Source organism: Lissotriton vulgaris, chromosome 5 (genome assembly GCF_964263255.1).
Source record: "Lissotriton vulgaris chromosome 5, aLisVul1.2, whole genome shotgun sequence".
Taxonomy (NCBI): domain Eukaryota; kingdom Metazoa; phylum Chordata; class Amphibia; order Caudata; family Salamandridae; genus Lissotriton; species Lissotriton vulgaris.
The window spans coordinates 1,323,608,141-1,323,621,752 of NC_141693.1; the positions used below are offsets into that span (position 1 = coordinate 1,323,608,141).

The following is a 13,612-nucleotide window of genomic DNA, read 5'->3' on the forward strand; positions in this document are numbered from 1 at the left end:
CCGCCCACTCTCCACCCATATTTTTCATTGGCTTGTTTCATTTTCCACTGTAAACTGTGGCTGTTCATTGTATAATAGGCTTAGTAGTCCCTCCTTAGTACTGCCTTGTCTCATTTTGTAACCTCCCATGGCGACACCCCCTTACAAGTGTTGTTACTCAGTATGCTTTAATTACAGCCTCGTAGCACTATTTTCTCAAATAGCTTTGCCCTACCTGCTATTGCAGGCATGTCACACACTCTCCTAAAGCTTTTTTAATTCAAAACTTTATAGAGTGAACACATTTGCAATGCAATAGATCTCACATTTGCAAGAGTTTAAGCTATTGACATTGTAAATGACAATGCCTTACATTTTTCTGATTTAAAACAACACATAAATGAAAGGCATTGTCATTTACAATGCCACTAGCTCAAGCTCTCGTAAATGCGAGACCTATTGATTGCAAATGTTTGTAGGGGCTATGCAAAGGGCTCACGTTATTGACTGCATCAGAGCTCGCCTCCTGCATAACTGGCCTCAAAGCCATTTCGTGGCCAAGCCTGTGTGCTCAATAGACATCAACCAGGCCATCAGAGGCAGCCTATGTCCCAGTCCCCAGCTGCTCCGACAACCACTTCAAAACTCTTTAGTACATCCGTAGTGGCATACAGCCATCTGGTAGAAGGCAGGGTAAGCCACTTCCTACAGGGGTGGCAGAGCATCCCATTCAACAGGTGGGTTCTTCAAGTTGCTCAATGGGGTACACCCTGCCATTCCTTTTCAACCCACTGCCACCTACATTAGAGCATCTCTCCTGAGGACCATCTGTTAGTTTTGTGCCAGGACGTGCAGCCTCTATTGGACATAGGTGGCATAAAGAAGGTACCATCCTCTGAAGTCGGGACTGGATGTTATTCCCACTACTTCCTTATGCCAAAAAAGGATGGAAGCTTCATTCTATGTTGGATCTTTGCCCTCTCAATGCCTTCCTGTGAAAGGACAAATTCATAATGCTCATAGTGGCATAGGTTCTATCTTCCCTGGATACTGGAGAATAGATGGTGGTGTTGGACCTGCAAGACGCTTATTTTCACATCCTTCGTCTGAAGGTCCGTAGTGGCTACCTGCATTTTAGCGTGGGCCAGTGGCACTTTCAGTTTGCTGTGCTCCCGGAGTCACCTATGCCACTGGGGTGTTCACAAAAGTGATCATGTTTTTCATTTCCCATCTCCAAAGGTCAGGGGTATTGGTTTTTCTCTACCTTGTCAACTGCCTGTAAAAGGTGTGTTCATCACAGTAAATTGAAAACCAGCTCAATGATGGTGAACCTCCCCACATCGCTGGGGTTCTAAATCAACTTTCAGAAGACACACCTGGCTTCTTCGCAAATGTGTCCTCTTATCTGACTCATTCTGGATACAGGGATCTATCTTGCCGTCTGTCCTGGGCCTCAGAGAGGATGGTTCTGAGGTTTTTTGTCCTGCTAACCATCTGCAGCCTGCTTAAAGACCCTACCAGATGGCACATGCAACCCCTGCAGTGGGATCTGAAGTCCCAGTGGGCCAAGCACCAGAGGAACCTATCGGAATCCATCCAGGTATTCAAGGAGACTGTGAAAGATCTACAGTTGTGGCTGCTTGACCACAGTTGGGCCAGTGGCAGAACTCTCCCTACCTCAGCCAGAGTGGAGTGGAGTGGAGTGTGGTGATGGACGCGTCACTAGTGGATTTGGGAAGCCATCTGGGAGAAGTGGGAGAGGGCGTCAACCTGAGTTATTGGAAATTTCCTTGGTGTTAAGAGGCTTCCTGCCATCCATCAAAGGGTACTCTTCCGAGACTGTGAGAAGCAAGACTAAAATATAACGAAGGACGAAACGAAGATCTTTCACTGTGGAAATTTTTTCAACTGCACAGCCGTCACCGACTGATGTACGTTACCGAAACATTTTTGCTAAAGTAAATAGAGTGCCACTCCCTCCACACTTCTGCTGGGGATTGAATTATACATTAAGAAGAGACTGTTGGTCCTGAGGAGAACCCCGCAAACTGAGAGTTCGAAACGCGTCGACCTGGTTTTTGGTCCTTTTGTCACCTACAATATAGCGAGATTACGTTTTTTAGCAGGGCTCTGCTTTTAAAATGTTTTGTTGACCAAAAGAAATCATGTTCAAATAACCATTCATTTGTATTGACAATTTAAGACTGACATTAGGACCTAAATGCATGATTGTATGAATGAATGATGAATGTATTGGCCAGTGTGAGAGTTGGATGTGTGGTGAATTTGTAAATTGTATTGTATATAGCTGCTTATTATGTAATGTTTTTCATGTGTACATGCAAAAATTTATGTTCTACTTAAAAGAATAAATACTGTTCAACTAAGATATAAATCAATATAATAAACTAGTGACGTAAGTCAAAAACGGACCAGCATGTTTTATTCATAAAGGTCACCAACAGTATTTAAAGTGACTTCCAGTACTGGCACTTGTGTTGTTGATTTGATCCATCAAAGGGTGGCTGGCTCGGGCCTCACGGACTACACCACGACGTGCAACTATCAGGGCAGAGTGGTGTCCTGGAATCTGAGCCAAGAGGTCCTGCACATCTCAACTTGTCTGAAACGCCGGGGCATCTCCCTGATTGCACACTACCTGGCTGGATCCTTAAATGCTAGGGTGGGTTAACTCAGCTGACAATACCGAGTAGATCACAAATGGCAACTGCGCCCAGAGGCGACACACATCTTACTACATTAGGGGCAGCTTTGGCTCGATTTCTTGGCTATCGCTGAGAATGCACAATGTCAACACTTGCACAATGGAGTTCCCAAGAATGGTCTCTCTTAGATATGCATTCCCCTCTGAGAGTGGAGCTTGTAATTCCTGTATGCCTTCCTGCAATTACTACTCATGTCCCAAGTTCTGAATATCCAGAGCAACCGGGCCCAAGTCATCCTAGTGGCCCCAGCTTGAGCCAGGAGAGTGTAGTACCTAGAACATCTGGGCATTTATTGGTCCCCTGATCTGGATGCTGCTTTGAGATCCCTCTGTTGGATCAAAAGGGAAGGGTAATACACCCAGCCTTGCGCAATCTCCACCTTCATGCATGGAGATTGAGAGGCAGTTGACTGAATTTTTTCTCCCTTCCGAAGTGGTGGCTGTCCTTCTATTAAATCTATTCAGGGCGCACGCTGTGACAACTTTGTGGCTTGGTGTGGCACTGGCAACACTGACCAGTAGGACATGCGTTGGGCATTCAGAAGGTTACTTGTAAACCCTTTTAGCCTTTTTGCATTTATCGGACCAACCATTCTTGTTTACATCACTTTCTCAAAGGTTTGCTCTTCATGTTCCCTCCAAAAGCTTTTGAAATGCCTTAGTGGGACCTTAGCTTTGTCCTTTCCTTTCTAATACGTACTCTCTTTGAGCCTTTACACAGCCGTCCCCTACATTTGCTGACCCTGAACACCATTTTCCTCATTATGATAACATCAACACGTCACATGAGGGACTTTCAAGCCCTGTCAGTCCAGCCTCCTTATACCGCCTTCTTTTTGGACAAGCTGGTGCTGAGGACCAGAGTGGCTTTTTACCGGAAGGTTGCAACTCCTTTGCATGTCAGACAATCCATCATTCTTCTGATGTTCTTTGCTCCTCCTTGCCCTAAAAAAGGAGGAGAGGCTCCATATATTGGAACCCAAAAAAGAACTCAGCTCTTTGTGAGTTGAAGAAAGGCAAGGCAGTGCAGAAAAGGACCATATGCTTCACAATGGCGAAAAAGCATTCTCTAGATGTGTTGAGGGCCCGATCCACCAGGACCAAGGTTGCCACCAGTGCATTGGTTTGCTGAGTTCCTGTCCTAGATATCTGTTAGGCGACAACATGGGCTTCGGTGCATAAGTTCACAAAGCCCTACTGCCTTGACAACCAGGTCTGATGCAGTGCCTAATTTGAGCGGTTGGTTTCCGGTACTTTGCACAAGCACTAAATTGTCAACACTGGCACTTATGACAATCTGCCACATGGTGGTATTGTTGTTCTAAATTAGAGATGAACACACCAACATTTGTTTAATCAATTTACATAAAAATGACTAGCACTTGACGTTCAAGTCATTCTTATAATTTTGGGGAACTGGAATAGTCTGAATTGTCACACTGGTAGGGTGCGATGGTTAGTAGTTCTGTTGATTCTGTTATTGGCGGTCCTGGCACAGGCAACGGGTGGTGCGAGCGGAAATGGCCAACTTTCGAGGGCCCCAACACTTATTTTTTATTTACAAATTAAGCACTGGGGGAATTGCATTTTTTGCCTTTTGGTCCTGTAAGACTTTTTGGTCTAACATTCTTCAGTCCCACCATTTAGGGAGGTACTACTTTGGTACCTAATCTAAAGGTGAGAAATCTGTAGTTAAAGGCATACATCAGAACAACAAGTTACTTAACTTCGGTAATGCTCTTTCAGGTGAATAGTCTAATCACAGATTCCTCTATGCTCTTACCATCCCTGTTCTGTGGAATGGCTCCTTTTCCATCCTTAAAGGTCTCAAGTTGGAGATCTGCACAGTGACCAATGTACTACTTTTGGGTACCATGTTGGAGGGCTTAAATAATGCCTAGGCAGAGGTCTCCAACAGGTCGATCGCAGCTACTGGTCGCTTGCAGACTGCCAATGAGTAGGTCACATATAATTCCCTGTCAGCGGGCTTGAGGATATACAGCTGCCCCCCTGATAAGCCAGTTACTCAGCCTGATTCTTTGAAGGCGTGAAAAAAAATGGCCAGTGCACAATGATTCAGCCTACCCTCTTCTGAAAAAGTTTCTTGGCTTATTTTTCTGCTTTCTTTCTTGCTTCTATTCTCATCATTCTTTTGTCCTTGTTCTCATGTCTTTTTCCTTCCTAAATTTGTTATTACTTCTTTCTTGCGTCCCCTTTCTTTCTCCATTCATCTATCCATTTACATTACTTATTTCCCTCTTACGTTCTCCTTTTGCCTTCTTATCCTTTTACATTACTTTTCTTTCCCACTTTCTTTAATATGTATTTTGCAGTTTTTCTTTTTCTTTGTCTTAATTTTACTCTGGCTATTTTCTCAGTTTTTACCTTCTTTCCTCATTGCTACCTCTATTTCTCTTTTTCCTCTATTTTCCGCTATTTTGTTTCATTCATACTTTTTGGTTTCTTCTCCTCTCTCATTGGCTTTTATTCACATCTTTATTTCTCAGCTTCTTTCTTCTCTCCAATGATTTCTTAGTCTACTTTCTTACTCAGTATTTATTTACTTTGTTCTTTCTTTTTGCCTCCCTTAAATCAATCAATCATTTGTAGACCGAGCGGGGGTGGGGGGGGGGCGGGGAAGAGCCAGGTAAATTGAGAAGTCGTCTGAAGGCCCGCAGGTCCTGGGTCTGACGTAGACCGGTAGAGAGAGTGTTCCAGATCTTGGCGGCGAGGTAGGAGAAGGATCTGCCGCCGGCGGTGGTTTTCCGGATGTGTGGAACTGTGGCGAGGGCGAGGTTGGCTGAGCGGAGGCTGCGGGTGGGGGTGTAAAAGCTGAGTCGACCGTTAAGGTATGCTGGTCCGGGGTTGTGTAGGGCTTTGTGTGCATGGATGAGGAGTTTGAAGGTGATCCTCTTGTTGAAGGGGAGCCAATGCAGGTCTCTCAGGTGGGGTGTGATGTGGTTGCGTTGGGGGACGTCGAGGACCAGTCGTGCCGAGGTGTTCTGTATGCGTTGGAGCCGTCTCAGGAGCTTGGTTGTTGTTCCTGGTTAGAGGGCGTTCCCGTAGTCCAGTCTGCTGGTGACAAGGGCCTGGGTGACGGTTTCTCTTTAGTCGGAGGGGATCCACTTGAAGATCCTGCGGAGCATTCGGAGGATGTTGAAGCAGGAAGCGGAGACGGCGTTGACCTGCTTGGTCATGGAGATGGCAGAGTCGAGGATGACCCCCAGATTGCGTGCGTGGTCGGTGGGTTCTGGGGGTGTTCCTAGCGATGTTGGCCACCAGGAGTCATCCCAGGCTGAGGGGGTAGAGCCGAGGATGAAGACCTCCGTCATGTCTGAATTCAGCTTCAGTCTGCTCTCCTTCATCCATTCGGCGACGGCCTTCATTCCTCTGTGGAGGTTGGTTTTGGCAGTGCGGGGGTCTTCGGTGAGGGAGATTATCAGCTGTGTGTCGTCGGCGTAGGAGATGATGTTGAGGCTGTGCTGTCGGTTGTCGTGGGCGAGTGGTACCATGTAGATGTTGAACAGTGTCGGGCTGACGGATGATCCCTGTGGAACGCCGCAGATGATCTCGGTGGTGTTGGAGCGGAAGGGGGGGTGGCGGACACTCCAGGATCTGCCTGAGAGGAAGCATGTGGTCCAGGCCAGGGCCTTCTCTTGGAATCCGGCGTCGTGGAGGCGTGCTATTGGGGTGCGGTGGCAGACTGTGTCGAAGGCGGCTGATAGGTCCAGGAGGATGAGGGCGGCTGATTCTCCTTTTTCCATTAGGATCCTGATGTGGTCAGTGGCGGCGATGAGGGTGGTCTCGGTGCTGTGGTTGCTGCGGAATCCGGATTGGGAAGGGTCCAGGATGTTGTTGTCTTCGAGGTAGCGGGTCAGCTGGCTGTTGACTATCTTCTCCGTGACTTTTGCCGGGAAAGGTAGCAGGGAGATGGGCCGGAAGTCCTTGGGGTCCGCCTTGGGTTTCTTTGGTAGGGCGTTGATCTCCGCGTGCTTCCAGCTCTCAGGGAAGGTTGCTGTCTCGAAGGAGATGTTGATTGTTTTCCGGAGGTGGGGTGCGATGGCTGTGCTGGCTTTGTTGAAAACGTGGTGTGGGCATGGGTCAGATGGGGATCCGGAGTGGATGGAGTTCATGGTCTTGATGGTGTCTTCGTCGCTGACGTTGGACCAGGCGGTCAGGCGGCTGGTGCGGGTGGTGTTTGCAGTGGTGTTGGTCTCGGCGGCAGAGGCTGGGGTGGCAGTGTTGAAGCTGTTGTGGATGTTGGTGATTTTGCGGTGAAAGAACGTGGCATGTGAGTCGCACAGATCTTGCGATGGGGGAATGTCGTTGGTGTTGGAGAGTTCTTTCACGATGCTGAAGAGCTCTTTGCTGTTGTGTGCGTTGCTGTCTAGGCGGTCCCTGAAGGCAGTCCTCTTGGCGGTCCTGATGAGTTGGTGGTGTCTGCGGGTGGCGCTCTTGTGGGCTGTGTAGCTGTCTGTTGTTCGGTCGCGGAGCCAGCTCTTCTCCAGCTTCCGGCAGGCGCGCTTGGAGGTCCGGAGGTCTTTGGTGAACCATCTGGCTTTCTTTTTGGTGTGGTTGGCGGCGGGTGTCCTGAGTGGGGTGAGGGTGTCGGCGCAGTCGTTTATCCACTGTTTGAGGTTGATGGCGGTGGTGGGGTCGGCAGGTGGTTCCAAGGTGAGGGTGGAGGTCAGTTGGTCCTCGGTGGCCTTGCCCCAGCAGCGGTGTGGCATCTGTTGGGTGCAGTGGTGTGTGGTGGGTTTCCTAAAGGTGAAGTGGACGCATCTGTGGTCGGTCCAGTGGGGTTCGGTGGTGTGGTTGAAGGAGACGTGGGGGCTTGAGGAGAAGATGGGGTCCAGTGTGTGTCCTGCAGCATGGGTGGGAATCGCCACGAGCTGTTTGAGTCCGAGGTTGGCAAGGTTGTCGATCAGGGCGGTGCAGTTGGCGTCGTTATTGTTCTCGAGGTGGAAATTCCCTTTTGTCTCTTCTTCCTCTATTTTTTTTTAATCACCACTTTCTTGATTTCTCTTCTCTACTTCCTTTCTTTTATCCTGTTTGTTTGTTTCTTCCTTTCTTTCTTTCTTTCTTTCTGTACTTTGTTCTTTCTCTGCATTTTTTCCTCTTCTTTCCTTCCTTTGTTTGTCTTATTTTCTTTCAGTCTTCGTCTTTCGACCTTTTATTTTTCTTTCTCATGATACATTTACCTATTACAAGTTTTCTTTTTTTCCTACTTTCATCCTCCACATTGTAATTTTTCCATGCTTCACCTTTCTGTTTTTCTTCTTCTTCTGCTCTTTCTACCATTTCTTTCTTTTTCCTTTCTTTATTTTCCACCCTTTTATCATTCTGTTTTTCTTGCTTCCTTTTCTTTGTCTGCTCTTACATTTTGCTACATTTTCAAGGACAAGAGAACCCACAGGTATACAAGGGACCATGAGTAAGGATTGTTTAGCAAGGAACAGGTGGTCCCTAGGTTTAAGAATGCACATAGAAATACACATAGAAAATGAAGAAGTTCTATGTCAAAAACTTGAAAAAAATAGTATGTAAATATTTATTTAAAAACAAAAAAGAAAGGAGCGTAATAAAAGTGGGAAACATGAGACAACATACAAGGGAAAAATTTCAAGGTAAAAAAAACGTAAATACTCCGACATTAAAGAGGAGTGACAATTAACAATGTTAGAAAGACCATGTCACAATTTTTTCATACCAACGCTATTGTATTTAGGAATCAATAATATGCAATAGTCATGATACTGTGTGTCGACGATGTTTCGATCCCATTACACAATATATGGATCATCATCAGGACTTAGATTATGCCTTAGAATTTCTTTTATCTAGGTACTGGTCTGGAGTAATGAGCCGGGAAGGGAACTCTATGGTATAGAGTTGAGTAGCAGTGATGGCAAGCTGGAATTCCGTGAGTTGGTAAATACAGTCCTGTATGAAGCTTAGTACTCATGGCAGTTGGGCAAAGTAATCTTGTCCAATTTAGAAAGGCAGTCACGCAGTGAATGTATGCACAGCGAAAGCGAGTCCCTTAAGTTGAGGGATAGAGGGAGCAGCACAATCGAAAGGGTTCTTAAGAAGGACTGCAGCACTTCCCCAGAGAAGCTGCAAGGAAGTAGGGATGGCGATGGCGCACTGATTGCACGTGACGGGAACTCCAGTCTGTCTCCCTTTTGCGGTCTCAAGGGCAAAGGGATAAAACTGCTTCACAGAGACCGCAAATTTAAACCTTTTGCAAAACAGATTCTGTGCTGTTAGTGCTATATGCTCCCTGTAGCAGGAATGGGGAACTCTAGGACAGCATTAAAGTTATTTGGCCTCTGTACATTTATCGAATTCCTAATTAGGCAGTAGCTCACGACGGATTTCACTGATCCGAGGTAGCTCTCACTGTAGGAAAGGTTGGAAACCCCTGTATTACAGTATTCCAAAGTTAAGGTAATTCACTAACTGTCTGGTGCTGGCTCAAGGACGAATGCAGCAGAAACTGGATTTTTCTTCACAGCGTTCGTCACATTGGCTCCTGTTTGTTGGCAGTCTTATGTCCCTGCTCTACGGGTGTAGCACAGATTCAAGTCCAGAGGTTTGCAGCCTAGGGATAATCTTTACCCTGAGCATCCTTTTAAACTCCACCTGGTTGTAAACCTGCATAATCCCACCTGAACAGTCTACCAAAATTGCTGCCCCCCCCCCCCCCCCTCAGATACCTTTGCTTATTCAGATTGTGGAGGGTTGCTAAAATAATCAAATCTTTCTTATGCTCCCAACAGAACTGTAGGAAGGGACCACAGTATCTGAAAAAGGGCGGTCGGACAAATGCTGTGGATAAAAGCGAGATAATCCCCGATATGTTGTCCTATCCGCAGACAGTTTGGCTAAAGCACTGTCTCCTTTTTTAGAGCAGACATTAGCAGTGTTGTGGGTAAAAACATTTTACACAAAAATACATACCAGTGTTGCCATTGCAATCCATGGGAGCCCTTGGATTGGTTGCTTCCGATTTTACTAAAGAATTAGTGGTAGCAAAATGTATGAGCTTGGAATTCATATTCGAAACACCATGCATGTTAGAGCTTGCTTAGGCCATTAAAGAAGCTTGTTGCATGATAAGTCTACTGGGTTCATTTTGAGAAGTTTGGTCTTGTTCTCATTCTGTGTCCTCTGGGTTTAGGTGTTTATATTGTGCTTTGTTAAAAACTCTGTATGTCATAACGAACTAAATATTCCTTACATAGAGGATTTTGTGAGATCAAGACCAGCATTGTTCTGGATAAAGATATGGAACAACACGGCTGCTACATTGACCCGTGAAATTATTTTGGACTGCCTAAAGTGTGATAGGGGACACCATATACCATGGCTGAAATCAGTAAAAGAGTGCCTTGCAAGTGTGGGTTTGGCTTCCCTGTTCACATCACCACACCTAATAAATCGCTCCCATAAGACCATCATTTTAAGGGCATTGTATGATTTATATAGTGAAGAGCGGGACAGAAAGAACCAGACTAAATGCACGGTTGTAAAATATTTGGCCTACTCTGAACCACACATTAAAAAACCTGGCCCACCGTACAGATATTTGCGTCTGCACCTTGGTAGATGGGTAAGGGGTTTACTGTTTCGTTTCCGAGATGGGAGTATAGTTAATCTACTGAACTTCCCGCTGGGATACAATAAACACCTCGAAACCTTAAACTGCCCTTGTAACCCTGACATGAAGCAAAGTCTTATGCATTTCCTGTTCTTTTGTGGTTTTTATAAAAAACTCACTGTACATTATCTTATGCCCTATTGTAAGAAAAATGGATTGACTAATTTTAAATTGGCACTTCGGTCTTTCCAGGTATTGGGATCAGATGAAGTCATTTTTAGGATGAGTTGTTTTCTCAAAGCTGCTGTCAGATCGAGAGTCACCCTTAATATTGATGCATAATTATCGCACACTGCACTTTCTATTTTGCACTTTCTTGATAAAATTTTTAAATTCACCTCTTTTTATCTTTTGTAAAAATTATGTGTAAATAGATAATATTATAACAATGTGATGTCCATCCCTTTTTATCAAAGGTTTTAAAATTGTGTTTTTAAACAGTGCTTTTTTAAATAATACTATAAGATATTCTCTTCTTGAAAAAATTTTTAAATCTATCATTAGGGAGGGACAAATCTGGTATAGTTGTGAAATTGTAAATGGATTCTGATTTGATTGTGCTCGTTTTTCCTCGGACTATTCTCCAATTGTAATTATCGAATTGAATGTTTTTAAAATGTTTTTTGTTTGTACTTTTATGGATGTTTTTTATTCCGAATAAAGATCTTTTGACTTGACTTGTTAAAACTCAGTTTAATTCTCTTAATATTAGAGCGTGTGCAATATTTGCTACTTTTCAGGCTAATGCGCTATAAATATAGGTTTGGCTCCAATATGGAGCATGATAAATACATATAATTTTTAAAATCCAACCTAGAGTGTTCAAAAACTGGTATCCCTGCACAAGATGCCCAAGACCCTTTTAGCCATAAAGACATCATACTTATGTCCCATTGACAGTTTTCTGTTACGTGCTTTCCTGTGCTCTGTAACTTGTTTCAAATGGTCTTTTTGTGATAATTTACAATCCTGTTTAATTTCTTCAGGATATTTCTACTGCATGATCCATGCGGGTGAGAGTTTTGAGACGATTCAAAGTGGCATCTCCACGCAGGATGACGAGCATAGAAACTTGCACTATTCCGCTGCCGACCTGGACAATAGAGATCCTAGCCTAACCCAGCAGCCTTCGGCCTCCACAGAACCTCCTCCATTGACCTCTCTTGTTTCAGACGATGTGTTCCAGCCTTCCAGTGTGCCACCTGGGGCTCAAAATTTTGTTTTTGCTCCTGCACGGCCCATGCTGCCAGACTCCACCATGAATGTCCCCTTTGAAGCAAAGGCTTGGGGAGCTGATGGGGAGGCGCAAAATGGAAGTCGCCCTAATAGCCGAGCCTTGAGCAACAGAGGCCAAAACGTGATGGAAAAGAGCAAACCACGACGTCATTCGGAATTGATGCGCCTGGCCAAGTCTGTAGCTCCAGAGGCCAGTGGCCCTCAGCCAGATGAGCAAAATGCGAAAAGCAAAATTTTGAAGAGACGTATTAACCTCTCCACACTGGAAAAGGAACAGCTCTCAAGGTTTAGTTTGGACTTGGGAAATGAACCAGATCTAAAAGAATTTGAGTCCGGAATTCTGAATCACGGTAAGAGAACCTTATAAGCAGGCTTCCTGGACGGAATCCTTCCAGGGCACTTCTCCAGCTGTGTGTAAAATCATTAGTCGTCCAAAAAGAAAGATTTCATACATTTCTGATACTTTGTTTTTATGCCCCAGCTAAGGTCTAAAGCCAAATATTTTCACAGTTTCTAAAGTGTGCTTTTGACTCTGCTTTTCATTTCCTGTTGAAGAGATTGGTTGTTAAGAGTCTATTGGGGGGTATTTTTTCTATTTAGCACCACCTTGGAATGAAAGGGGAGGTAAGTGCGGCAGGGTTTTCTTGCGAATTTTCCAAAATAATGTCGCCCAAAGGAAGATATTCAGAATGCATATAGTGAAATTGGTATAGCACAGGTTCTCGCCCTTGCTAACCCTCGCCCACATTAGGTATGATGATGCGAGCTGTTTAAATATGAGAAGTGGAATGACATGGGCTACAGTTATACAGTATATAAACGTGACTGGAAGTTCTTTCACCATAACAATTCAAGAGTACACACAAAAGTACCTTGTATCTTTCCTCAACAATTCTTTGGCTGATGGCGGGAGCTGCAACCAGCTCAATGAGTTTCTGATCTTGGTGCCCTATGATGCCAACGACTCCTACTCGTTAAAGCAGCAGCCTGTTCTGTAAGCCGGGACCATGTATGTTTGATCCTTTGTTACTAGGAGTCACGTCCAGTCCTCAACTATAGGGCTTTGTGATGTAGACGTGAGGGCATGGAGCGAGTTAGGTTAGTCACCACGTACCCACTCCTGACATTGCCCCCAGCTAACGTCAGTATGGAGTCTTTATTTTTGACCCAAAGAGGGTGGACACAATGTGGATACGTGCCAACAGCCATCATCATTCCTGTGTTCATTCTTATATTTATTGCCTAAACACTTTTGTCTTTCTCCATCATGTTTATCTTTTGCAGTGACTGAAATATAACCCAATTTAATACCATTCCGAAACGCACTTTGCATATACCTAGCCAGCTCCATTGCATTGTATTTTTATTTCCTTATTGGAAGTCACTGCATTAGCAAAACATTCCCGTTTGGAGGTTAACAATATACAGCCTTCTACTCAATAGCCGTAACTACCCACCTCCAACTGAAGTCCACTTCTAAAACCATAAGATCACTTGGAGTAGCTTGGATGAAGCAAGACAACTCGAGACACTTCTAAAAAAACAAGACTCAATTCCGTTTGTAGTTGTACATGTACCCATGGATGATAAAGTCCTTAAACAACATTATTTCTGTTTGCTATGTTTGCCCCAAGTTGGCAGGGTAGGCCCAGACTTCGTTCCCGTTCTCACAACGCCAACGGATTCAATCTAGCCAGCCTAATGAGAGGTGAACTCCTGAAAACTTTCCCAGGATGCTTGCTTCTGGTCTCGGAGGACCTGGCCTGGCTCCCATGTGGAGCAGGGGTCAAGACTGATTTGCATACAGCTGGGTATGAACTGAGGTCGCGTGGTGAGCAAAAGAACAATTTTGATCCAACCCAAATCTGTGACTTGGTGGTGAGCATCTGAAATGTTTCAGCACTCCGTCCATCATCTTATTGTGTTTGCGATAAGTCCTTGAACGACATTGGATGTAAGGGAGACTCACTGCTGTAAATCACAGTGTTTCATAGTGATCTTAAAAGTGT

At 44.9% G+C, this 13,612-nt stretch overlaps 1 protein-coding gene across 1 annotated transcript in view; it reads left to right on the plus strand.

The window, feature by feature from the left end:
• LOC147712542 (F-actin-monooxygenase MICAL1-like) overlaps positions 1–13,612 on the plus strand; it is a 372,964-nt gene that overhangs the window by 339,170 nt on the left and 20,182 nt on the right. Inside the window, exon 18 of the mRNA XM_086923247.1 lies at positions 11,354–11,953. Within this exon, the coding sequence (XP_086779373.1) occupies positions 11,354–11,953 (600 nt within the window). The remainder of the gene's footprint in view (positions 1–11,353; positions 11,954–13,612) is intronic.